Below are 27509 nucleotides of genomic sequence, written 5' to 3'. Positions count from 1 at the left end.
TGTTCAGCTAAAAGGATTAGTGGAGCTGAAATTACAAGCTCTTTAACTTGCTGTTAGAAAAACAATAGAGCATAGCTTGACTTCCCAACTCAATCTGCTGTTGCTGGAAAAAGCAAACAAAAAATGTTGAATTTGTAAACAGTACATTTAGTGCTGAGAATTACAGAAATCATCAATGCCATATTTATTGCCCCTTTTTGTCCTATAAGGACAGTTTGATATTTTTCCACTGAGGAAACCTGAGGTAGAAAATCCAAAACATGAAATGCAATTAAAAAGGACACAGGAGTTACTATAAATGCTTTCAATTAGAAGCTGAATAATTCAGTACTCTTCCAGATTTTACAATCCTCAGAAAGATTCAGTGCCAGGTGGTATTAATAGAATAAAACTTTAATATAGCAATATTGTTGTACAGGGCAGTTTTGTAATACAGGAGGGGAAACTGCAGAACGCTATTTCTATTGTTTATTAATACTATTAACACATTTTTACTATTATTCATTAGGTTACTATTTGTTTGTTAATAAGGCAAAGTGCTGCAAACCAGAAAGTATTACATTCAGATTACAGTAGGGGATTCTGTTGTGTAAAGATGATCTATCTATCCTCTCACCTTTCTGTAGAGAAAACCTATCCTTTTGTCTTTTGTATAGGTTGGGGAGGATTCCTTTGGCAATGATTATGTTGAAAATTTGAAGAAGAATGGTATTTCTACAGGTAAAATTTTATTTTAAAGAAACCTTATGTATTCTTTTTAAGCTTTAAAAACCAGTAGTAGAAGCTTTCTTATTTTATTGCCTTATTTGATGTGTTTTGCCATTCAGAACTATGAATAATTATTTTGACACAACTGGCAGGAATGAATGAATATGAGTGAGAATATGGGGACTTCTGAAATCAGCTGTACCACTAAAAATAAAATACAATGTTATTACCTCTAAATCTCAGCTGATTACATCAGTGGAATTCACCTGAATATATCTTGGAGATATACAATTGTTTAGGCTGGCATTAATGATTGTAATGCCAGTGAGAAATTGAAAACTCCAGTTTGATTGTTCATTCTGAATTTCATGTTGGGAACAGAAGGATAGAGTAGAAATGCATTTGTCAACTCAGTGCATCTCACCTCTATTCTGTGAAATGACACATGCAGTCATTTTAGAGACTGCAACTGATGTTAACACACATACACACAAAAATCAATGTTAAAAGCTTTCAGAGAAAAGGGAAAATTAAACATTCACAATATTCTAGATATCTTGGCATCTTTGTAAGCCTAATTCTTTCTCTTATGTAAATGTATTATTGTGTGCTTCTGGACTACATGATCACATTTTTGTCTGCATGACTCGTCTCCTTCAGGGTGGACAAGGATGGGCAGATGCAATCATTAAGTGGCAATTCAATATTCTGTTTATCTTTTCTGCTTAATGTTCAGCCACAAGCTTCATTTACTGCATTCAAATCCTGCTTTAAAGACAGAACTATCAGTATTTTGTGGGCTTTTTTATTAGGCTTATCAGTACAGCATCTAAATATTTCACTAGTGTATATACAGGTTTATTCATTGTGTGTCTTTCAACTTACGCAAGAAACCAAGCAAGGATACCATAAAAATAATGTCTGTTAATGTACAGTCATAAATCTCTCCAAAGCATGCCTACCTCATGAATAAAGGCTTTGATCATGTAAATAAAGCTATTATAATGAATAGCACTTAATGAAAATGAATATTCCACAAGGAAACTTAAATTTTGTGTTTTCTGATTTAAATGATTGCTCTTGCAAACTTAACATAGTTTTTTTAATAGTCTTTATAGCAGGAAAAGAAAAGTGAAGGGAAAAAAAATCAGAAATTTCACCATGTTGCGCTTCACTGATACCCAGATAGATCAACTGAAGGGTTGGAAGTTTTAGGTCCAAGTTACCAATTTCTGCTGATTGAGTTAAAAATATCTCAGAATGGTATTAGTCACCCCCTATGTTGATCAGCCCTGGAGGAAGACAGGATGTAGTGCCGGTGATGCTGGTCCAGGATCCCAGCTTGCATTCCAGGATTTGCAGGCAAGGGTGATTCAGTGTGCCCAGACCTTTTTGCTTAGGACTGTCTTACTTCAGTCACTGTCTTTTCATCTTAGTTTCATTCTTGTCTAGCCTATCCCTGTTGTTATACATAAAGATACTGGCTACTGGATAAAAATCCTTGCTGTAATGCCAGTTCTGCCAAATTTCATATCCTGGATCCCTGTCGTATGTCTTCTTTGCATCACTTTTCTGTTTCCTAATGTATCATCTTGCCCCTTTTCTTTCCAGTTTCAGACCATTTCTCAATTTTCTTTTCCCAGTCTTGTCTTCCACAACTTCTACAACAATCAGCTACCAGTGCTGCTCAGACCATTTAGACCTTTACTGATGTAAACTGGGCAGCTTGCAGCTCATGCTGCTTATTTTCTGCAGAAAGAACACTGAGAGCACAGAAAACACAAGTTTTTCAATGCTAGGGTGCAGACCTAACTCATAGTGAAGAGAAGCAAAGAAAGTTCTGCTCTGATCCCTGTAACTCTGAGCTAGATAAGGGTACCTCCAGGGCAAGTACCTGGAATACTTTAGCAAACCTGAATGAGCATGATATGTGTTTTTTCAGCTTTATTCAAATTTGAGCAGATTTTTAAATTGGCTGCAAAAGGCACATCTTAAGAAAGAAGCCAACTTCTGCCTAGCATCAAGTCCACGTTCTAAAATGTTAGAACACGAGAGCTTCTTAAAAAGAAGGTCACCAGAATTTGCCTCAAATAGTAGATTTTTCTCAAATACAAGGGTTATTTTTTGAGGGAGGAACAACTCAACTATTTTTGACAGTTTTCTACTACAGTTCTACCCCAAAAAACCTCCACCTATCACAGAAAGTTTCGTACCACTGTTTAATATTTGACAAATTTGCTGACGGCTGAAAACAGGTTCTTATGGTAGTAAACATGGAACAATCTTTATAACAGACAGTGCTGCCAGCCTCACTTCTAGTTAATTTAGCTGAATAATAATCCAAAGAGGAAACATAGCCTCACCACTGCTTTTATAGCACATGTTAATATTACTGCTGAAATGCAAATCTACACAGAATTAAATGCTGTGTTGTTTTAATATTTTTGTTTTCTCCAGCCTTGACTCTTTTGTTTCATTGGATAAAAGAAATACTTCCACGTAGGAGTAGAGTGCCTGAGAAGGCTGTATAAATAACATGCTTTTTCTAAAGCAGAGATGTAGCCAAATTAAAGAATGTTGGACTCGCATTTCTGTTTTGTGGGTGTAAATTAACACTTTTTGTTGTTGTTAGCTTCTCTGGCATTGTTGCACATGAAAGAGTAATTAGCATTTTTAAATTACTGGAGGTTATGGGTTCATTTTAGATTTAATTCAATTAAACTGCATCACATGCTATTGGTTGAAAGTAGTGTATTGAACTAATGCATGCTGTAACTTTTCCCTTTCTTAGCATTTGTAGGTCAGACTGCAGATGCTGCTACTGGAACTGCTTCAATAATTGTCAACAGTGAAGGTACATATTTCTACTCTGAATTGTCCTCTTTGTTCTGCCTCTACAGCCATAAAAGTAACCTTTGCCTTATCACTGTTAATTGTGGAATTACTTTTTCTACATCTTTAATTTTTTCAAGATTTTATTCATACTTTGTGGGACTTCCTTCTATTTCAGACAAATGTTGTAGGATGAGGTGCCTAAAAGTGGCAGAATTCAAACACTTAGATTAACAGTGTGATTGCCATAATTCAATCAGCCAGCTGATCTCTCTAGTTTTACATCGGCCAGACCACATGGTGTAGCAGAAGGTTAAAGCTCTCCTTTTCCACTTTTGCTGTAGAATCATTGAATAATTTAAGTTGAAAGAGACCTTTAGGGTCATTGGGTCTAACCGTTCACCTAGCACTGCCAAGTCCACCACCAAACCATGACCCTGAGCACCACATCTACAGGTCTTTTAAATATCTCCAGGGGTGGCGACTCAGGCACTTCCCTGTCTCAGCCCATTCCAACTCTTGAGAACCTTTTTGGTGAAGAAATTTTTCCTAATGTGCAATCTAAACCTTCCTTCCCTGGTGCAACTTGAGGCCATTTCCATTTCCTTATGTCCTGTGGGAACAGGGTTTTCCTCATCAGCACACTGAGTCATTAGGCCTTGAATCAGGAAAAGGAATTGTCCTTAGTATAAGTAGAAATATTTATGTTGATCTTGTACTATTACCACAATTTTTGATCTCAAGTTAAATCTGCAGTGATGCATACACAGTGAAATGGCATATCTGTTTTTTCTATGTTAATTTTCCTTACTCTGTGCCTTTGCTGTCATATTGCAGGGGAAGAAGAAAAGAAAATTTGTCTTGTTTTCATATTCTTCTTCAAGATTGCTATATTATCCTATGAAAACTTTCTATCTTTTCCTCAAGCAAGTTGTGCTGTTGAGAGCTCTTAGGAGAAGTACGTGTGTCTGGATCAAAATGTAGAGCTCAGGAGACCAATAATGGTTGTGCAAACATAACAAATTAAGTGTGATTGGATGGATTAATTTACTTTAAGTTCAGCTAAAAGCTTTCACTTGAACAGTTAACATAGTTTAGCTACACGTTGATTTAACAGGCTTTGTAACCTGATGGTAGTACATTGGGCTACAGCTCAAAATGGGAAAGGAAACATGACTGTTCACTCCAAGAGCAGACCTGGGAAGGAACTGTGACTAAAGGCAAGTCTACACAGGAATGTTCGGAAAATTAGGCAAATTAGTTGGAGATGTCAGTTTAATTTTCTGTAAGTAAGATTAATCAAAGCCTTGCATGACAGCTCTAATTCAGAAATAAGGTAGCTCTAATACATGGAATGAACTGGATACCTGCCTCTTGTTTCCACCCCCTTCTCTTGGTTTACATCACCAGATAAATTACCACAGTAATTCTTAAGAAGGTCTCTCTTATGCCACATAGAGTCGCTACTCTTGCCATTGTAAATAGGAGAGACTGTGAGAATAAAGTAGCATGCTCCCAGGCCTCACTGTTCTGTACATGTAACCATGATTTGCACTAGGTTTGCTGTCCAGAATAGCTGAGCAAGAAGCAGTCTTACTAATTCCAGATCCACATGCATAGCCAGCTAAGATAGACGTGGTCTAAACCTGAATGAAGAGAGGATGACCTCTTAAAATTATAACACCATGAATGTTTCTGGAGGCTAAGGAACAAAACCATCTTGTGGATCTAAAACATTTATAAACATCAGGAATGGAAACTGATTGTTCAGTGGCATAAGTTCACAGTAGGCTGTCTTACATGTTAGTGTCAAAGGGTCTTTGACAGTCTTGTGATTCACATACTAAGATGATTAATGCACAATGTCATGTAGTTTCTTTCTTTGAGAAACTGAAAAAATCCTTAATTAAGTTACCACTGGCCTCAGATTTCATTTAAAATCTAGTAGAAGAGCAAACCTGGTCAGAACTATACTACAAAGCAAACAGATGCACAGAATTGGTAATGGTTCTGATTGTAGCTTCTCTCTAAAACCATCTGGTCCTTGAATTGCATAAATTGCAATAAAATAACAATAGTTTTGTGCTTTGCTGTTGCAAGAGACATCTTTTTCTTCTTTTTTTTTTCCCCCTGTAGAAACCTGGCTGATTTGACTTAAACAGGTTTTACAGCACTTTTCAGAGGGCTTGTCTACGCATGTATGTTTTACCGCAGTAGTTGTGCTGGCATAGCTGAAACACCACAGTATTCAATGCACTGATGTAAAATAGTTTGTGCTAGTTCAAGTTATACCTAAAAGGGAAGCATTTGAAGTTGGGGATGGTGGTGGTGTTTTGTGTTAAGACAATGAAGGACAAATATAAATCCATAGGTATCATCTCTTTAAATCGCCAAGTTTTAATTGCTGTATTTTCTCACACCTAACCCACACTTACAGCTTACCAGTTCTTTACAAGTACTGATACATAAGAAAAATGCCAACTCCAATCAACTGAATAAAATCACAGGCAGAAGTAGGGGAGATACTCAAGTAGAGGGAGTGGACAATGATGAGTGAATGCAGAGGAAAAGAAAGCTGTAGAGAGCAAGTCAGAGGAGGCTCTGAAATAAACTTTCCCTTGATGTTACCTGCATCTGTCTAGCCAGTGCTCCTCAATTTCTGGGAAGTTTTTTGCTGGTTACTGAGTTGCATAGCTATAACTCACTCGTTATTGTAATTGGCAAAGTACTAAAAATTTGGCAGTTATCAGGCACATTTGATATTCTCAAAGTTGTGTTATATTCTGGGACAATACAGTACAGTTTCAATAAAAGAGAGGTTAAATTGCTGCTTTAATGCAAAATGGTGGAGAAATGTATAACGAGTTTATAATGCTGCACTGGAAAATATGCAGCCCAGAGACACTGCAAAGGTTCCCTCTGGACTGGTCTCAGAATTCTGTGCAGAAATCTTTCTGGAACCTCGTGCTCCTTTCAGTTGTTCTCTTTTATGTGATTGCCTATTCAGGTAGATTTTTACTAAACACAAGCTTCCGTTTACCAGGACCCTGTACACTTTGAACCTGTACTTTCTCTCTTAAGGAGAAAAGCCGGTACATCTGACTGCTTTTCTTAACACATTCTCTTTGAAGTACATCACATCCCTTTGAACCCCAGCTTTTGTTTCCCCTTTCAGCCTGCCACCTTTCCGTGAGCTCTGTCACTTAGCACACCTTTTGCTAATAGTATGCTATTGAGTGGTAAGAACACCATGAAGTGAAGATGTGTGTTGCACTTTTATGTACACTTACAGGGAAAAAAACCTCTTTATGGGTAATATTTTACATGATTACCTCTGAAGTTTGTTGCAGCTTTGTATATATCTAGTACTGAGTGTCGACGGTGCCATTAAGCTGGCCTGGCTGGACCAATGGTTTGGATTGGTCTGACAAGTTCAATGTTCATAGCAAAAATTAAATGGAGGGACAACAGAGGTTGATGGGTCATGATTAAAGTGTTCTTGATTATTACAAGTTAGAACTTAGAGCTCACCTACACAGAACACTGTGAGATAACCCTCACTTGAGATAGGCATTGTGCTGCCTTTATGGTAAAGTTATTAATGATTCATGAACAGTAAATAGGCATTATTTTGTAGGTTAGTGTACCTTCAATACCAAAGCACTACCAGTATAAACCCATTCAAAATATATATTGAGATAAGGCTAAATAAACAGGGCAAATGTAGAATACATATGCCAGCTTGTTTGAATTATACTTTCCAAAGAGAAAATCTTTGTTTGGAACCTTCAGGGTTATGAAATGTCACCTGATTTTTTTATAGGATAACTATGTATTGACATTCCTCATGAACTTAAATGTTTTGTGTACGAGACTACACAATGCTTCTACCACGTAATTGCATAAAAATTATGATACCATGACACACCCAGAACTTGCCCTCATATTCATGAACTGTGTGATTTGGCAGCAAACGTTTTTCATGTAACATTATTTTCTGGTCACAGATATCACCTTTATTAATTTATTTACTTATTACTATGCAGAAGCTCCTAGCTATTGTTATAATTACATTGTTTGAGATTTTGTGGAGTTCTAAGCACTACTGATGGCTTTTAGCTCGCCATCCATATTAAAAACTGATGGTTATTGCACTGTGTTGTGTATGGTTTAGCTTTGATTTTCCTCTGGCGCTTCTCATCTAGTGTCATCTATAAAATGTCACTTGTAAAAAAAATCTAGTTTGAGTTACCCACCTTTCTAAGAAGTGACAGTAGCAGGTTTAGAAGCCCAACTGGGGACAGCATTCACGCTGTTTAAAGTATTGACTGGACCCCATCCCCATCTGGTGTAAGCTTCCACAAGCTTATCAGCTTTATTTAGCTGTTCTAGCTTATAGCAACTGTGAATGTGGCCCTTAATATTCCAGCTGATGTCTGCAAAACTTAAAATTATATAGATGCTCCCATTAAAAGTGTGAATTTTTAGTCTAAGTAAAGATCTTTGAGAATTAATGGCAATGCAGTGAGTATATTTTTCTTATTCTTAGTGCGTGTAATATTTAACCTTGCTTGAGCTGTTTCAAAATGAGGTGTATGGCTTAAGGCTTCCCCTAGAGTTAACAGAAGTACATAGGCATTTCTGGACAATAGTTTATCTCCTCATCAAACAGATATCTCAGATATGTAAGATTATAAGAACTCTGAAAATACTTGTCTCTGCTCCTTGTTGAAGGAACTTAGAAGACTATTTTTTAGAAATCAGTTTTCTTAGATTTTCCTAGAATGTAGGATTTTTCTCTTAAACTTTAAAAATTAGTCAATGTTGGACAAGATGAATCCCACCCCTCTTTGCCATCTGTCTTTAACTTGGTTGTCCCTGGTGCCAATTTCCCATCTGATTTCCCTGGCAAGAAGTAACTGCTTTCAACAAAATGGTTGCTGGTAATGCAAAATTCTGGTATTAATTATGAGTGCATGGGTCCAAATTCTGCTTTCATGCACACTGGTGTAAGCTTGCGGTGAGTGCTGTCGTTCACAGCTAGTGTGGTATATGAAGCTAAGAACACAATGTGGCTACTTCCCTACAGCTTGGGTGAAGCCCATCCGGACTGTTGTACCGCAGTAGGTGCTGCATTTCCCTGGCAGGTTTAAAAGCAGACTTTAAGTCTCTGACCTTTTGTAGTTGCAAAGAAAAGCTTCTGACTGTGATCAGCATGGTCTACCTTGAATTTGCACATATGGGTTTAAGCAAACAGCCTTCCTTATTGCCTTGGGCCATTAGCTCTATAGTCTAATAATAATATACATGTCAGTACAGCTAAATAGTTCAGCAAGATAATGCAGCAAGACATGTGGATAGAGTCTGAGATTCTAGGTAGCACAGAGTCCAGGCAGAAATGAAATGTGGTTTTGTCCACTGATTTCCTGCCTTTTACTGTTTGCACTGCTGCACCCTGTAAGCTTTCAAAATAAGGTGCAACTTGCCTTTCAATGTTCCCTTTACAGGGCTCAGATATCTTTGGTAGCATTTACTTGTTGCAGAAGGCTTTTCTTTCTTCTTTTTCTTTTTTTTATCCGAGATGCCCATCATTGTCTGTTGAAAAGCAGGGCGTTGGCTTTAAATGCTGAGGTTTTGCTTTTCATATGCAGCTGTTCTGTACCAAACCATTGACAGCAGAATTGCTTTGGAAAGCTTGGGCCCCTCCCTCTGAGATCACTATATTATTCTTTCCATTGTCCTGCTTTCTTTTCAGAACATATTTACAGAGACAAGCTTTGCACATTTCTCATTCAAAGGACTTTGAAGTCGCATTCAACAAAAATAATGTATTTTAAAACATAAATATTTATTTACAGAGTAATTCAGTTCATTACAGAATTGGTAGCCTTTAATGATTGGCAGTCCTTAAAGGAATCTTCAGCGGGGGCGGGCTGAGCCTGTAAATCAAGGAACAACTGACTTATTAAATTTAATACCTGAGTGATTAACAATAAATTTTAATTTGAAGGCTCTTATGCCTGAAGGACTCTGGGTGTTGTAACAGAGATTAAAAAAAACAATGAAAGAAAGAAGCTGCAATAAAAGAAGGCAACTTACATGTCTAAAGGAAAACAAAAGAATATTTGGAACCTACGTAAATGACCTTCCTCACCTAACTGTAAAACAAACTACGAGAATTAAAAGGATCTTTCACGTGCTTTGAGATATTGCTGTGCTTCCGCACCTGTAGTTTTGCTTAGACCGTTTTGCTGGCCAGCTCTAAAGGCAGCAGAATGTGTCACCCACCTTCTTTACTCATTCCTGATAAAGCTTGCCTTACACACAGACATTTTACCTTTCTGTTTTTTTGTGACTAGCTGATTCTGGTTTTCATGATAGGGGCCCTGACTTGAAGTGTCACAGGTAAGTGGAGCAAGCCTGCTGCTCTGAAATCTAAAGAGTGTGCATCATTTTCATAGCTGTGGGAAATAGACTTCTGTTCCCAGCTGATGGGAAAATTTAAACTGTTTATGGCATTTTTGGCACATGAACTTAATAATCACATTGATGCTTTTCCAAGTGCTACTGGCATATTTTAGGAGAATGCAAATTGCCCCATCACTTGTGTCCCCTGCTGTCCTGGTGCTCTGTACTGACGAGGTGTGTAAAATGCGATAGGGCAGCTATGTGCACAAGAAGTAATAGCTTCATTCTATTTTCTTGAGGAGGGAAATGAAGCTGGATTGAATAAGAAAGAACTTGGGGGCTATTTTTCAAACACAAAGTAGTACTGACAAACTGTTGACTAAAAGGGGAAGACAAAACAAGGCCAGATTGGACAGGGCTTTGAGCAACCTGGTCTAGTGGAAGGTGTCCCTGCCCATGGCAGGGGGTTGGAACTAGGTGATCTTTAATGTCCCTTCCAACCCAAACCATTCTATGATTCTATGAAATATCAGCCTTAGGATATGTCCCCCATCTCCACTGTGACTAGTACAGTGAATCTTTAGATTTCATAGAAAACACCAAAATAAGTCTGGAGAAAGTTCATATGTGAATTTTCCCAATGGAATATTTACTGCATTTGTTGTGTGATGTATCATTCACTAGTCTGATGATCTTTTTATCTTCTGAAATCTTCAGTTATGTCATAGAATCATAGAATACCAGGTTGGAAGGGACCTCAAGGATCATCTGGTCCAACATTTCTTTGCAAAAACACAGTCTAGACAAGATGGCTCAGCATGCTGTCCAGCTGAGTCTTAAAAGTATCAAAAACTTGAAAATATCAGCAATGCATACATTTTTAATGCAGATTTTTTGGAAAGTAAATTGAAACACTCATCTGAAATTTATTGTAGAAAAGCAGGGAATTGTTTTGCATACTTTTTTGCAAATGTTAATGTAAAAAACACAGTATCTTCTCTTTAGGACAGAATGTTATTGTCATAGTCCCAGGAGCCAACCTGCTTTTAAATTTTGAAGATCTGAAGAGGGCTTCTGATGTCATCTGTAAAGCCAAAGTGGTTGTTTGCCAGCTAGAAATAACCCCTGCTGTTTCTCTTGAAGTTCTGAAAATGGCACGTGCCAGTGGAGGTAATTTAACATAAGCCATTCTGTCTCCCTCATTTGTGTGGCATGAAAAATATTCTTTATCGTGCTTTCTAAATAAAGATCTTGAGGTCTATTCTGGTTTCTGCCATACTGGTTTTATTTAGAAATGAAACAATAGCCAACAAATACATGCTACACCAATGAAAACTGAGTTCAGTTTTTAAACTTCGCAGTATTCACCTTGCATGGCAAATCAACTTGTACCCTTATAATCAACCTGTATATGTTTGGTGCTGCTTTTCCTCTGATTTTCATGCTGTGAAGAAATGCAGTATAATCTTGTTAGGTCAGGAGCCATTGACCTGACTCTGGTATTATTCCAGAGTAGAACAAGGATAATGAATGCAAGTCAGTAAAGTTCTACACACAATGAAGTGAAAGAAATGACCTCAAAAACAGATTTATGCCCTTGTTCTCCCAGCGTAGCAGTAGGTATGGCTGTGGTTTTTTGCATAGAAGTAAACATCTTTAAAGCTTTTTCTTCTTAACCAACATTCTTAGAGTGTGACTTGACATGTTGCCATTGAATAGACAGTTATGGTCTGTGAAATCATTAGTAAATTGTTACTGAGCTATTTAGGTGTGTGTTGCTTCAGTGTAGTATATATGTAGATGAAAACTCTCATTTTGCTTGAACAGGATGGGGTTTCACTACCAACACGATGCCTTTTTTGTTTAAGTGCCTGTAATGCTTTCAGTTGCTCAAGCACAATTACCACAGTGTTTGAACACTAAGTAAATAATTATGCTAGTGAGACATCTGTATGAGATTAAAAGTATGTTGTTCATGTCTATCGAGAAGATAAGACTGGGAGGGGATAGAGATGCAGGTCATAGATGGAACTAGGTACGAGGCTGGAGGAGAGTGGCTCTGAAACTGAGGTGGTAATAGTCATAAACTCTATAAACAGAACTGTGCATGGGGAAAAATTATTTTGACTTCTGTTTGAAATATCAAAGCTGGGTTCATGCAAATCTGAATAAAAATTTCAGAAAACTGAGTAGCACCTGAAATGTTTAAAATATAAGGGGAGGAACAAAGCTTACTATATTTTTTCATTCTGTTTTATGAAAATGGATAAAAGCATTCTTAACCTAGTGGTTAATGGACTGTAGTTGAGTCACGAGTCAATATCCATGACTTATTTTGTCTACTTCTAACTCTATGCATAGCTCTGGTAAGATGCTTCACGCTTTTGTCACCCTCATATGGGAAAATGCCAGTTTGTGACAGAAGAGAGGGCTTTTTTTAAGGCAATTAAAATAAAAAATCCAAACCTGATACATGGAACTGACATGCAAGCATTTAGCAACTGTAGACAGCACAATATATCGAGAAAAGATAGTAGTTAACTGAAGGCCAGCTATAGTTCTGTGCTGTCAGTCTGCTACCACTGTGTAGCTCTCGTATCCAGAAAGCTTTGGTTGCTTCTGCTTTAGAGCAATAGGCTACACATGCTCAAATGTCATGTGCAGTCAAATAGAAGTAAACAGCTGAGTTTGTAGCACTGTAAAAATCTATCCTTAGCCAACTGTAAATTGTTCCTGCAATTTTCCTTCTTTTAGCCTGCAATACCCTCATGTATAATGCAGTACTGCATCTTAAGAAGTGCACTAGACTATTTTTGTTTAAAACAGATGCAAACCCAGATGCCTCAAACCTCTGTTTCAAGGGGTTTTTTTTGCTTATTTTTCTGCATTCTCACTGAAAAAAATACAGTATGATGGAGAAAGAATGTGGACACACAGGCAAGAACCCTTGGCTTCTGTTCAGCATCACCTGGATCTGTAAGCTAGAGAGGGACATTTCATGCCCTGATATCCTCCCATTGTGGCACAGATTATTAAAGATATAGAGATGATGGAAAGGAAAGGGAAGGAAAGGAAAAGGAAAAGGAAAGGAAAAGGAAAGGAAAATGTTAATTGTGAATAATGATATGAAGTGGGTATAAATAGTAGTGGAAATCTGACAGGAAAATTCTAGGTCTTTAATGGCCGCGTATTATGAAGCTGCTGATATTTCCAAGAGGGGAACCACTTCATTGATGGGCAAAATGTTAGTGTATATCTGAGTCTATAAAGCAGTTTTGGGGCTTCTGTAGTGAAAGATTCCATACAAGATGACTGATAATGTCCAGCCTATTAATACTGTAGTGAAGAATGGGCTGGAAGCAACCTCAGTTATTAAGGTTCTGTGCCACCTTCAAGTAAAGGATCTATTTTTCAAGTGCTTCACCTTTTTAATCTCGGGCTGTGATTTTTCAAATCAGTTGTTTTTCTGCAGTTAAACTCCTTGTAATATCTGCAAATCACAGCGGCTAAAGGGGCTACCCCCTTTTAAATTATGAATACTGCCTACCTTAAAATTTACATAAGTTTTGATAGCAAAGGAGCTTTCTTTCAAAGAAAAGCCTTTACAATAGCATGGAAATCTGCATGATTTTTTACTGTATCATTTGCCTTTGAGAAATAGCTACTTTCCACATAGACTTGTTAGAGCTTCACAGCTAGCTTCCCATGAGAGTCTGTCCATGCAAGCAGTTGTCCCTTTGGGCAGCATGACTTTCAGTGTAGTTCCTGAATCTGGTTTTAAATAACTTCTTTTATACTACTGAAGATCTCTAGCAGGCCCAGGAAGTGCAGGGCAGGAGCTTCCTTGATTTGAATACAGAAGAGAGAAAGCTGGACAGGAATGCTGGGGACAGAGAGTAGATTTCAAAGAGAAGTGTAGGAGGGATTTGCTTGATTTTAGGGGTGGCAGAGGATGAAGGAAGAGAGAAACTGAAAGGGGAACAAAATTGGAATAGGTAATAGGATTTGTTGAATTTGAATAGAAATTGGAATATGGAGGTAGGGAGTAGGCTGTGGGTACCGGAAGAGGAAAAAAGAAAACATAGGAGAAGGGGCATAAAGAGGTATTATGTGATACAACTTGAGTGAAAAGGGTTACTATTGCATTGTGCTTATGTAAGGAGGCATAAAGAATGGAAGCTAGGTGAGGAGTATGGATTCTTGGCAAAGGATGAGAAAGAACTGGGCAAAAAATAACTTGGTGTTCCTCAGAGGGACAGAACAGATTTCCCTGTTCACAAACCACGCACTTCTTCACAGCCTGAAAGAGAATTTTATGGTTCCTCTATCTCCCTGTGGCTCAGCAGATATTAAATATGGGAGCAAACTAATAGTAATGTATTACACACTATTCGTGATGCATCTGTATTACTTAAAACCCAAGTTGGAACACTTCGAGTGCTGCTCCTGACACATGTATACCTTGGTATGGTACCACATGACAGAGTATGTTTTCCAATGTGTGCTATTTGTTTGTTTTACCTAGGAAAGTATACTTTAAATATTTGTGTCTTAAAAAACTGTTAGGGTTGCAATTCAGAAAATAGGAAATGCAAGAGTTAAGGTTGCATGTGAAACCTTAATTTGTATCCTTTCTGCATATGTATTAATTTGCAGTCTTTAATTATGTGATCACATGCTGTTTTTCAGTGGTATGTGATCATATAATTAAAGAGTTTATTATAATACGTACTGTATTGTAATAATATAAGGGAGCCAAATTAAAATTTCATTGGAAATCCGAATCCTTGCATTTTCTGACTTTTGAGTAAATGTCTTTGTCACTTTAATACTCATTTTACCAAGGAAAGTAGAGAAACACAATAAAGTTGTACAGTCAAAGGCTAAAACTCTCAGAGTGTTAATCAAAAAGGTCATCTTCTGAAGTCATCGGTACTCAGGTTTCACAAGTCTCTATGCATCTTTCTCTTCTAGGGCATTAACTGGGATTCCAAATAATCTGAATATTATGTGCTATAGCATAGGGTCTAAAACTTAGTCTGAAAACACAGGCATCCAATTTGGAAGATGTGATTACTTACTATAAGGAATATTTCTACTGTAAGAGAGTGTGCCTTATATAAAAATGATGGCCTTGTGGCTAAGACACAGAAGTATTAATCATGAAATTGGCAAAGTGAGAAACCAAGTCTGAAAATTTCCTGTGCTAGCAGTAAGTCACTGTCCTCATGACAAACCTTTTCTGCTGTTACACAGGGCCTTAGGCTACAGTTTAAAGTTAGGTTAACTAACATATTCTACCACGTGTTAAGTTTAGGTCTAGCTCTGCCAGATAGCATATTAAAAACATACAATGCCTTGTCTACACTACAGTTTTATAATGTGGCAGTTTGAACAAGTTAGGTAACACATTCAGAAGCACGTTTAACGCCTTGTCAGGACATGCCTTTCATTACTCCATACCCCTGTTGCTTCATGTACAGAACGCAGATAACAACACTGAAAAAACTCTAGAACTACACTTACTAAAATCCTGGAAGAAGCATCATCAGTTAAACAAATTGCATTGCTGGCTAATGCTTTTCCCCCTTTTTTAGTTAGTCATTTCTTGGTTATTTTTTCTGTTACTCTTCTGTCATGTTCCCTTCATGACAGGTGCCTGCACATAAATCAGAAGGAGCTTTAATAAAGTAAACAAAACTTCTGGCAGTTCTATAAAATGAGGTTACAGGAACCGAGAGTCATTTGTATGTTAATAATAAGCATTGGGGGCTGTGAATTAAACTCAGTGGTGTTTCAGGTGATGGTTTATGAATCTAAACCACCAGAGATTTAGACTTCTTTCTTCTTTTTTTTTCCAGTAAAGACTTTATTTAATCCAGCTCCAGCCCTTGCTGACCTAGATCCACAATTTTATACCCATTCCGATATCTTCTGCTGCAATGAAACTGAGGTAATGGTCATATGTCATGTTAAAGAAGGAGCCTTGAGCAGTGAAATTTCAGAGAGATTCTCTTCTCAGAAATGCAGCATAGTGAGCAGGAAAACTGAAGCATGCTCCTCTCCCATAGTACTTAGGAGGTAACAAGTTTGCCGCCTGGCTTAACAAGCAGAGAGGAGTATTCTAGAATACCTTTAGATTGCACTCAAAATTAAATCATTTGCAGTGGGAAGGTTGTGTCCTTAAAACAAATCCATAAAAGGACACTTTTAAAATGTTTTCACCAAGCGGTAAATATTTAGATAGATCCTTGTCCTTGTCTGCGGTCCCTTGATATGATTAGCAGGAATGGGCTAGCCATAGTGTTCTGACAGTTTTAAACTCACTTGCCAGGAGGTGATGCACGCATGCTGCACTTGATGGCAAATAGTAGCTTCATATGCCTTTTCCTGTCAGATCTGTTTTCAGTGAATCTGTTTCTCTGGCCCTTCAACTGTGTTTTCATTCTTCCTTAACATTTTTTCCCCTCCTTTCTCCCTGTTTTCTAATTCAAGTGTGTTATTTCTCCCAAATGAAATTATTTTTGTCACACAAGACAAATTAAGCTCATCTCATAAGGCCTTTGTTTAAATTTCCTATTTATTAACATTATGCATGCTGTGTTCCTTCCCCTCACCCTTTCTTTATATAAACAGGAATGTGGGAGAAGTAACCTAGTGGATAGAAGCCATGCCTTGATCATAGTTAAAGATATCTCCAGCAAACATGATTTCTGCAATGAGCATGTTACCTTGTTCATTGTGGAGATAAGGGGCAAGAGCTAAGAGAAAAGCTTGGCCCTCCTTATTTACAGGATTTTTGCCTGATGACAATGTCTATCAGAGTAAGTTCTTCAAGACTCAATTACCCTCTTCTGAAAGTTTTTTTAAAACCTGTCACAAACTGTATCAGAAGTTCTCAGTTCACAAGTCTAGCATTTAAGCGTCAGTCTAAGTAACCCAAACAGGCATCTGAATTTTGTTCTGGGATGTTTCAGTATGTGCCTGTCCAGTTCAGATACCCCAGAGCATTCAGGAATTAGCAAAATAGCAATGTGGGAGATGGATGCCACAGTTTCTCAAGTCTCTGAAAGGCAAAGTTCCAGTGTAACTGGCAATGATAACATTTGTGGCTCAGGCCAACATCTATCAGGACTCACTTAGATGTAATGAAGAGAATGCTAAGGCAAAAGTATTTATTCTTGTTCAAAGGACTTGCAGGACACCCATATGGTGTTTTCTTTGTGCTTTCAGGAAACACTTGTGCCTGGACTATGCCCCTGGATTAGCTAACATTTTGGGCTCAGAACACCCATGCTCTCCCACCAGTTTAGTAAATGTCATTCGTTGTTTGCTTTTCTCATAATGTCACTAGTTACTTCTTTTTTTCCCCCCGCAGAAACTTATCCCCCATATGTTAGAAGCAAAACTTTGTTTTCCATTAGTTGCCTATTCCTGACTTTTGTCTCATTGCTCTTTGCAACACACATTAAAGTTTTCCCTTTGTTATACTTTATTGCTAGAGGACAGTCTTGAAAGAGACATTCTTTGAGAAGTTCAGCTGGCTGGAGCCAGAGTGTATTATTATTACGACCACATGGAGAAAAGAAAATTACTTCTATTTGGAGAACAAGAAATACAGGTGTATAATTATAATAGATCCCTGCTCACTCCTCTGCTTTTCCTGCAGAGCTGGTGGTAGAGTTTGCATTCTTTTCTGCTATTTTCTTTTAAAAAGTAATTAACATTTGAAGATAGCTGGGATCACTGTAGGCACAGTCAGGCACAGAAATACACTCTCTACTGTTGAGGAGGCTTCTATGTTCTGAATGTATGGAAATGGTAGACCTGGAAGTTCCTGCCAGCCATATGGGAGCACTGATCCAATGTGGGACTCCTACAGCATATTCTGAGACCAAGAATGGCATATAAATACCTTTGCTTTTAACAGTAACATTTTCATACTTTGCAATGAAATCAATTACATTAGCACAACTGTAATAATCAATTATGTTTGATTTCATCCTCTCTGTGCATCTGATTTGTTATTGAATTGATTTTCAGGGATGAACTATTGCCATTGTTCCTTTCTTTTTGCTAGAAAAGAGGAAGAATGAAGCATTTGTTTTTCTTATGTCACAAGTTTGAAAGTTGGGGCTTTAGTAATTGTTATATATTCATATGCCATCTGTTTTCTGTTTTCTTTCATGACTTTCTTTAATTTCAGATCCCTGTAATATATTCACTTGAGAAGTTTGATATAAAGATAAATGTTTACATACTCAAATAAAGGTCACCAGTCGCATCTCTGTGTGGCACTTAAAAGCAATGTTAATTCTACCGATCTTAAAGATAATTCTAATGGTTAAGACTTTTTCCATTCAATGAACTACATATACATTTCCTTTATCTTCTGACATCAGGAAGAACCCAGGACTTTGGTGATGCAGAACATATACTGGGAAAAGATCTTTTTATACATATTTTTTTCATTTCCCTCAGTACCTATTAGCAGTCACAGTCAGAAAGGAGCAATGGGGTAATATGGGACTTTGCTCTTTGCTCTGAGCCATTATGGCCATTCTTATCTTATGGATTTTTTTTCATCATTAGTCTCTATGGTCAAGTTTATTGAACATGCTGCTTAAAAATGTCTTCCTGAGATGTGCTGTTCCAGCTCCATTGCCTCTCCTAATTGGTATTTCTAAGTTTCAAATAACTTCCTTCTAGCTGAAGTTCTATTTATGCTCCAGCCTTACCCGCTTTTTGGAACTTTTATTTTTGGGGGGGATTTTTAGGTACTACCAGAATAAAAATAATGTACTTCTGCTTTATTGTTACTAGATCTTTTAAATAGTTAATAAATCATCTTGGATTTAAAGATGAGCATTCCAGTTCAGCTGCTTCTAAAACACAGATATTCTTTTCAACACAGATATATATATAAACAGATATATAGATTAAATTTACACTGATTTTTTTCTTGTATTTTTTTATTGCAAGTTTTGATTTGATCACTTAAATTTACAAGTATTTATCACACAGTTTTACCAAAATGTCCTTATCTTTCTTGTTCACAAAAAAATCCCTTTAAATGATAAAATCCTGTGGTTTGTGGATGTTATGTGCATGTGTTTGTAAGAGGAGATTATGTTAGCTGGAGAACAGAACATTAGCCATTTAGCTAGACACCTCATACACTATGTGGAGTGTTTGCATTGTTAAAAATGAGAAAAATGGGGTAGTCCTTGTGATTAGCTGAACTGTTACTGCGTGAGAAGTTCCTGTTATTTACTGCCATGAAGGTCAGGAAGTTTGATCTGCAATGCCTTTGTCACAAAATAAAAGTTTAAAAATGTCAGCTATAGTCTCAGCCAGCCACGGGATGTCGGGTCCCAGACATGCAGGCATCAAATAGAGCATTGCACTTTATAGTCCATCCTTCATTAAATGCTTTAGGAGTTAATGAAATCACATGCGGTATCTGGTATAACAGCACAGCTTGTTCTTATGGATTTATGTGCTAGAGAGAAGCAAACAAAATTATACTATCAGTGCATTATCTACCATTAGTTTGTCCAGAAGGCTCTTCACAAGCTGTTCTTTTCACTCTTGCTTGTTGCAATAATAGTTTTTTTTCTATGTCTGACATTACTTTCTTTTTATGTGGTCATGAGCAAAAAAACTCAGAGCAAATCTTGCAAGGTTATCAGTTCTTTCTTTGCTTAGCCTGTAGTTCAGTTTTATCTTTTCCCAGGAAGATCAAACTTGTTGAGACTAGTTTGTTAATTCCCAGATGTAGCACAGCCTAATCCCTGAGGTTTGTGCAGGAATGTGCTAGTTCTCAATTCCCTTAATTCTTCTAATGAAAAATAAATGTATCCAATGTCACTTTAGTAAAAACTAATGATTGTTCTTTTCAGTCATCCACAAATGTTGAGAAACAGACAACCCTATACAAGATGAGCCCTTTGGAATGCTTACCATTTTTTCCCCACGTATTTGTGTGCTGCCTTGCTGCAGTATGGCTCTAGGCACAACCACAATGTCAATACAGTTCATGTGGTGCTTTTCTTACTTAGTGTGTGCGTGCAATTACATAGCCCTGCAGGTTAGGAACCAAAATATATTGCACATCAGCGATTTCAGCTTGGTCCTAAACATTTTGAAGAACAGCTGCCCTTCTGTTCAAAGAATACTGAGGAGCACTTCAGGAGAAGGAAAACTTCTAAATGGTTACAGCAAATGATTTAGTTTGTCAAGCTATTTTTCATGCAAAACTGGGAACTGCTTTCTCCCTATTGTAGAATGGGTATCAGACTTCTGATCTAAATAAGAAAGAGCTAGCAAAGATTTGATTAAATGCTAACAGACCACTTTGGGGCATCAGTGGTAGAAAGCAGTACAACTAAACATAAGCGAATGGCTAATTTTGTTAAAGAAAGCTGCAAGGTGTATAAAAAATAGCATGTAAAAATAGATACCATCCTATTGTTTCAAGTGTTGTTGTTTATTACTACAGGCTAGATCATTTTTTGAAGAAATATTAAGAATGGAAATTCGTGGTAGTATGTCCAAAATCAAGAGACAGTATTGTCCTTTACAAGACTAGGGGGCTATCAAGTTCATAAAACTGTTTTACAGTCATGGATTAGGACATTTAAGTTACTGCTTATTAATATAGCGACAATAATTCTATTGATAGTCTTCCTTAAGAAAAACAATTGACATGTCTAGTAGTCAAAACAAAAATCAGTCCTTTAGAATTAAAATATTTCAGAATGCCTCTTGAATTTGCTTTTTCTGTTTCAAGTAATGGAAGCTACTATTACACCATAAAGTAGAAGTTGCCAGCAATTCACAGTATATTTTAATTCCAACTTTGTTCTAAGCCTCATTTTATCAGTTGGTGGAAACTATGAAATTTCCCATATTTAGTCTAAAATGAAAGATGTTACTTTGGGGAGGGGAGGGGAAAACTTCAAGCCAATTCATTTCAATCAGTTTTTAATTATTCTAGCACGATAAGTATTTCTGCCTGTATGTATGTAAAAATTTTATAATTTGAAACAACTGGAACTAGCTTGGCTGGTGGCCTGATCTTGCAGTTGCTTTTGCACCAGATCTATCTCACTGCTTCTTTGGGACTGTTCACATGTGTTAGAATTAATGAGATTGAGTTCTTGTGCTGTCACTCTTAAAGAAATCTTCTAAGGTACAAGCCAAGTTTGTAGCCAACTGTCTTACTGTGTTTAAATATTTTAAATCAAAAATATTTTAAGTTATCATATGTAGTTTTAGATGGGTTAGCCTTAAAACTGGCATCGTTTCTGTATTATTATTATTTCTGTTCCAGCAGTACCTGGCAGCGTTTGCAAAGTTGTTATTGTGCGAGGTGCACAGAGAGCAGTCCAAGTGATAGACTGCTCCCCAAAGAATTAACACTTCTTGTTATTTCACCAGTTTTTATTTGCTGAGGATCATGGAAGCTGGGAACAGACCTCTGGAGGGCTGTTGTCCAACACCCTGGTGAAGCATGCCAATTTAGGTCAGATTGCTCAGGTCCAGTCAAGTTCTGAATATCCAAGGATGGAGATTGCATGACCTCTGGGCACCTGTTCCAATGCTTCATCACCCTTGTGGTGAGAAAGCTTGTCCTAATACTGGAATTTCCCATGTTCCAGCTTGTGCCTGTTGTCTCTACTCCCATCCCTTCAAGAAGACTCTGGCTTCATTTTCTCGATATCCACCCATTAAGTTGCTGTAGACAGCAATTAGATCTCTTAGCCTTGTGTTCTTAAGGCTGAACAAGCCCACTTCTCTCAGCCTCTTCTTGTATGTCCTGATCTTTGGCCCTCTTAGTATCTTGATGGCCTTCCACTGTAGTATGCTGTAGCATGCTGTAGCATGTCAGTGTCTCACTTGTGCCAGAGATCCTCAAAATAGATACCATGGCGCAGATCTGGTCTTGCAAATGCCAAGCAGAGGATCCAGGACATCTTCCTGAAAGTGGCTGTATAAGCCATAGGCTGCCTCAAACACAAAACAGCTAGGAACACTCGGCAAAGGTTCATATCACAGCTTCATTCTCACTTATAGCCAGGGTAAACTAGTACTGCTGTTGAAAGGATTAATTGTTTTAGATTGGCTTTTGGTGGTAGTATGGGATTGGGGTGGCATTAGTTTTAACACAAATCTGCCTTGCAATTCGTTTCCTGGCCACACAAATGGCTGTGCTGGCACAAGAGAATGGACCATGTGGGCCGGAGTATAAGGGAAAAAGTAGGACCATTATTTACTGTAGCAGTGCTGGTTTGTGTTAACTTACTGTGACTAGACGACAGTCTAAAGAGGCATGAGAGCTAATTAAGATTAGTGAGGATTATGGCCAAGAACCCTCATATCAGTTAAATGAAAAGCTTCAGTTAAATTTCTCTTCCACTTTCGTAAACAAAATTAAGAGAATTCTGTGTAGATCATTTATATAGTACCCACCGTAGGTTTATTCTGACAGCAGTTTTGTGGAATGTCCTCTTCCTTTAATAGGTCCATTGAACTGAGGACTTCTATGGGACTAGCTGCAGAAAAATAAAATTCTCAATTTGCTGCTCTTTTGTACAGTGCTATGGCAAATGTCCACATTGGGCTTTTAGTATTGTTATTCAATTTTTTCTTTACATAACCATTAGTTATTTCCTTCAATTGTACCACAGTTTGTTTTTTAAATAAGATTCTACTGAAGGGAGGAACTTAGAAACTCACCACAGTATTTAACATCAGTTGACATTTACCGCAATCTCTGATTGTTGGCACAGAATCTGTCTGGCTTCTGCTGCTTTTATGGCTCTTCCAGCTTGTTCCAGTGTTTTTTAGTGTTACCATCCTGCTGTAGATGAGTTAGATGATAGGGGTTTCAAGCAGTTGAAGATCTACTTTTATACAGACTCTGTTCAAAATAATTTTGTTTGTTTATACAAGCAGTGTAAAGATGAAAAGGGAGATTTCTGCAAAACCTTGCACATATCAGTCCCAGAACAGTTCTTTTACTACCTAAGCAAAAAAGTCCTGTTGACTTGGGGCTCAGCAAGCACAAAGAGGGCATACAACATGTGTGCTTCATAATGAAGAATATTACATTTAAATACTTCATTTACCTTGCTCATGGAAAGTGTAAATACAAAGTAAATAAACCCAAATTAGATGTACTGTTTCTCTACCAAAACCAAATCCATTTTTGTCCTGGAGACTTTGCAACATGAGGTAAAATGTTTGGAATTATTGCCCCTCGTAAAGTACATTGGAAATTCAGTTAGCCAGTTTTGGTCGAGGATTTGTGTTAAGCCATTTTTATTCCTGTAACATGATGTGCTAGGTGTTCTGGGTACAGGAATGCATAGTCTAAGCTCCAGAGAGCTTAAAAATCATGAAAAGGCACAGACTCTTTAGACACTTGAATATTAGACTAGAGTGTATGTATCTTATAATACTATTTATTTTCTGTCCTTGGTTTCTTCAAAGCTGTTATTGGAGTATTGACTCCTTGCAAACCTTGCAAGAAGATACATTCAAAAGCTTTTGTGAGATACTATTTGAAGCAAAGTTTCTTCTTTGAAAATGCTTTTACAAGCTTTTAAAACTGAAATAAGTTCCATTTGCTTCAATAGTTTGCACTGGAAGAGAAGTTTGAGCAGCATGGTGACATGCTAAAGAAAATTTGATGGGTCTACATGCTGTCTTCGAATTTAAAGCTTACTATATCCTTGTCTGGGATCAGTGAGGTTAAAAATGTAGTTTTCAGTTGCATGTGCACATTAACCACACCTTGCCCCTGCACTGCACGAATTTACCCACCAAGGTCTGTGCCACACCAGATTCTGCCTTACAGCGATCAGCTCAACAATGCTTGAAATCATTTATGCATTTGTCTAGAGTAGGGACTGAGAACTTGGTCCTGTAAGTTTGAAAATTAAAACCAGTAAGTACTCTGCAAATGATACTATAAACTCTAGGGAGTGTGTTGGCATAATCTGGCCCTTCAGAGCCTAAGGGTGGCTTCTCTCTCCTGGGTCAGGCTGAAACACAGGAAATGACAGTGGCAAGCAGCAGGCGCTGACTCACAGCTGGGGGCGATTTACTTGGGGATGGCTGTAGTAGTTCCTGTCCACAGCTGTCTGCCCTCCCTCTCTTTACTACAGGCATGGCCTGTACTCCATGGAGCAGTTGTTTAATCACTATAGTTTATAGGCCGTTATATCAAGAAGTAGGTGTGCCAAATTCAGGTTTCAGTAATGCAGAGGAAGGTACTTCAAAATATGTCAGCAGCTGTTTCCCAAGAAGCCAGCTCGGCTTCCCAAGAAGCCAATGTAGCAGAGGTCAGGAAGAGGAGTGGGTGAATAGCTTCCAAAGTAAGTTTACCACTGAAAGTAACCCTAAGAGAGTGGAACCTATGCCCAGTTACTAGGCAGTTAACTAAAAATACTTCTGACTGCATTTTTCAGACTCAGCAGCAACCTTGTAGTGCAAGATAAAGTAGGACTTGCCTCTCCTCAGTCAAGCAGGACAAGATGTGGTAAAGACAGCAAAATAGAACGTCTCTTTATTTACAATTGAAGGCATACTGTATTATGCCACTGTATTTTCTCTTCCCTTCCTTGCTGTTTCATTCTTCTTCTCTTCCCTGCCAAAAGTACATGACAGTTGACAATACTATGCCTTCAAAAAGATGTATGAAGTGGTGAAAAGGATGCTTGATTCTGGAGTCTTCATTGCAAAGTTTTGGGAAAATTTGCTCTTTGTTGGGTGGAACTAGAAGAGATTAATTTTAAGAGCCAGCTGGGAGAAGCTGACTTAAGGTCACCATCTGTTAGAAAAAGAGTTTATCTGTGTTTGTACAGAGCCAACACAGAAGAGTCTTAGTTTTGACAGAGGCCTATGGACATGGTCATTACACAAATATATAATAATCTCCTAATGGGCCTTTGCCCACAGCAGGCTCCAGATAACTTTTAGGTATTTTTATCTAAAAATACATATTAAAGTGAACAGGGTGGTCAAAGTTGAGAATTATTTTTTTCCTCTTGAAGAGATTTTCCCTGAACACTGAGAATTTAAAAGAGAATTTTGAAAGTTTCTCACTTGGTGCTAAATATCCCCCAGCAATAGTGACCAAGTTGCCACGTAGCATTTTGCACATTAGAGCACAAAATGCTTTTGCCAAGGCTGTGCCCTTGTGTTCATTTCACAGATGAAGAAACTGAGGCATGTGGGAGAAATGTGATTTTATTAAGAGCTGCATGCCAGGTAAGTCATAGAAACTGGAACAGAAACCATGCCTCCTGCGTCTCTGCCTCGGCTACTCTCTTAGTGTGCTGTGCCTGAAGTACCCAGTGATTTCAGATGAGGAGCAAGACGTAGCTGAATATCAGTGTAGGAAGTGGTTTCATGATCATCTTGTAATACACATTTAAAAATTATATTAATGTTTTCAAATGCAACTGTTGTCCAAAAATGAATTCTGTCAGATTGTGATTTTCATTTGTGTGGGTTATTTTCCAGGCAGAAATTTTAACGGGCATCCCAGTTGGCAACCTTGAAGATGCTGGAAAGGTGGGACGCATGCTGTTAGAAAGAGGGTGTAAGCTCGTAATTGTTACTCTTGGAGCAGAAGGCTGCATGATGATATCAGTAGAAGAACCCATTCCAAAGCACGTTCCTGCTGGGAAGGTCAGGGCTATGGACACTACGGTACGTTTGTGGTTTAACTGTCTTGCTTTGGAAAAGTCTGCTTAAGCACTAAGGGAAAGCAATGAGTAATCAGCCAAATCTTTGGGCACTAGCACAAAGGCTAATTTATGATGTGAAATTGATATCTTGCTTCCAGCCTCTCATATATTAAATGTCAGTTCACTTGAGTTTTATAGTCTGTATTGTAGATGAGCTAGAATTATTATACATACTGATAGTATCATCATGTTCCTCCTTTACTGAAGTCAGTACCTGCCTCTGACTGTAATGTGTGATGCCTGTGGCTTGAGCGGCAGTCCTGCTTTTTTGCCTTTGCCCAGTCATGTAACTCATCATGGTCAGAACTCAAATGCTGTGGGAGAAAGGAGTTACTGTCCTCACAATCTGAAACTGAATGTTTGGCTCTTATGACACAAGTGTGAATTGCTTACCAAGTCCTAGCATAAGGTGCTCAAAGAGATAATTTTTAGAGAATTTAGTGGAAAACCCTCAAAGTTCTTGCTGTTTCATGACAACTATTTTCTGATGATAGGTAGGGGTACTTGGTCAGAGGCATTTTAGTTTAAATGAAATACCCCCAGCAAAAAATGAAAACAGGACAGGCAATAGTTAAGATAGCATTGCTATGAAAACCTTACCACATTGCACATATGGGGCTATTTTGTGTTCCTAGTATTATCTGACATAAATCCAAAATAATTCCAGTGGAGTTACTGAGAGCAGAGCAGGTCACGTTGTATGTACTAACTATACATTTAAATGCCTGTTATAATAACGTCATATTACATATGTTCTGTTACAATAGTTCATTAAAATCCTGGAGATTTTGCCATCTGGTGCATTCCATATCTGAATTGCATTAATAATAACTAGTTCTTGTAGCATGTTTTTTATCCATAGACCTCATACTGCTTCACAAAGAAGGAAAGCAACTGCTTAAGAGACCAGGAAACAGAGGCATAGAGGACTGAAATTACCTAGCTCAGTAGCATGCAGTGGCAAAGCTAGGAGTACAGGCACTTCATCTAAGACAGAAGGTCACTCATAGATTCGGACTGTGACGTGCTGATGTTGTGGAAGGCTGTTTCGCTGTTAAATTTAATCCTTTTCAATTTAACTCTGAAACAGAGATACTTTGGCTTTATTTCCCTCTTTTGCCCCTTTGTCATTTCGAAGTTTGACCTTGAGTTAGTGCTGAATTTGGAATGTCCTTAAGTTCTGGTTTAAGGAAGTATTGCTGTACTGTACCGTGCATAAGGTTCTTGGTAGGGGACTAGAGACACCAAATTGCCTTTGCCTGCTTTTAGCACTGAATTAAAAGTGCCAAGGGAGCAAAAGGCAGAGCTCCCAAAGCTGCCCAGAAGCAGGGTTTATCAGCTTGGGAGCAACACCTTGTGAACCTGGCAGTGTGGCTTGCTGTGAGTTGGTAAAACCACTATTGCTATCAAAGCTTAGTGTTAGAGTTTTTCTTTACATCACACAGAAGTGATGAAGAAGAAACATGTGTGATCTGCTTCTTCAAAAGAAGCAGACAATTGCTGCCAGATCAGCTATTGTTTGATATCTTAAGACATTTGCTGCTCTTGGAATAAAACGGCAATACTGAAACCACACACTGGGGCTGAAAAGTGCTTTTTATCTTGCCTAACAGTTCAGAGATTCATGACTGAACTAATTCAATGCTCCTCTTTTCTCTTTTTATTTTTTTTTTCTTCTTCTTCTTTTTTTTTTTTTAAATGAAGCAATTTCTTTGAGTTTACTGAATCCTTGCCCTGCCTCCTTGTGGCCAACAGGTTATTGGCTTTCACATAGCAGAGGATTTTCACAGTTAATTTTGT

General features: G+C 37.8%; 1 protein-coding gene across 1 annotated transcript in view; it reads left to right on the top strand.

Moving 5' to 3' along the window:
- Positions 1-27509, top strand: part of RBKS (ribokinase) — a gene marked incomplete at both ends in the record, with an annotated part of 69334 nt that overhangs the window by 23310 nt on the left and 18515 nt on the right. The window contains 5 exons of the mRNA XM_080615843.1: positions 657-720; positions 3500-3562; positions 10954-11118; positions 15810-15901; positions 25483-25671. Of these exons, the coding sequence (XP_080471969.1) occupies positions 657-720; positions 3500-3562; positions 10954-11118; positions 15810-15901; positions 25483-25671 (573 nt within the window). The remainder of the gene's footprint in view (positions 1-656; positions 721-3499; positions 3563-10953; positions 11119-15809; positions 15902-25482; positions 25672-27509) is intronic.

Source organism: Psittacula echo, assembly GCF_963264785.1.
Source record: "Psittacula echo genome assembly, chromosome: 4".
NCBI lineage: Eukaryota > Metazoa > Chordata > Aves > Psittaciformes > Psittacidae > Psittacula > Psittacula echo.
This window is presented reverse-complemented; position numbering and strand designations above follow the sequence as displayed.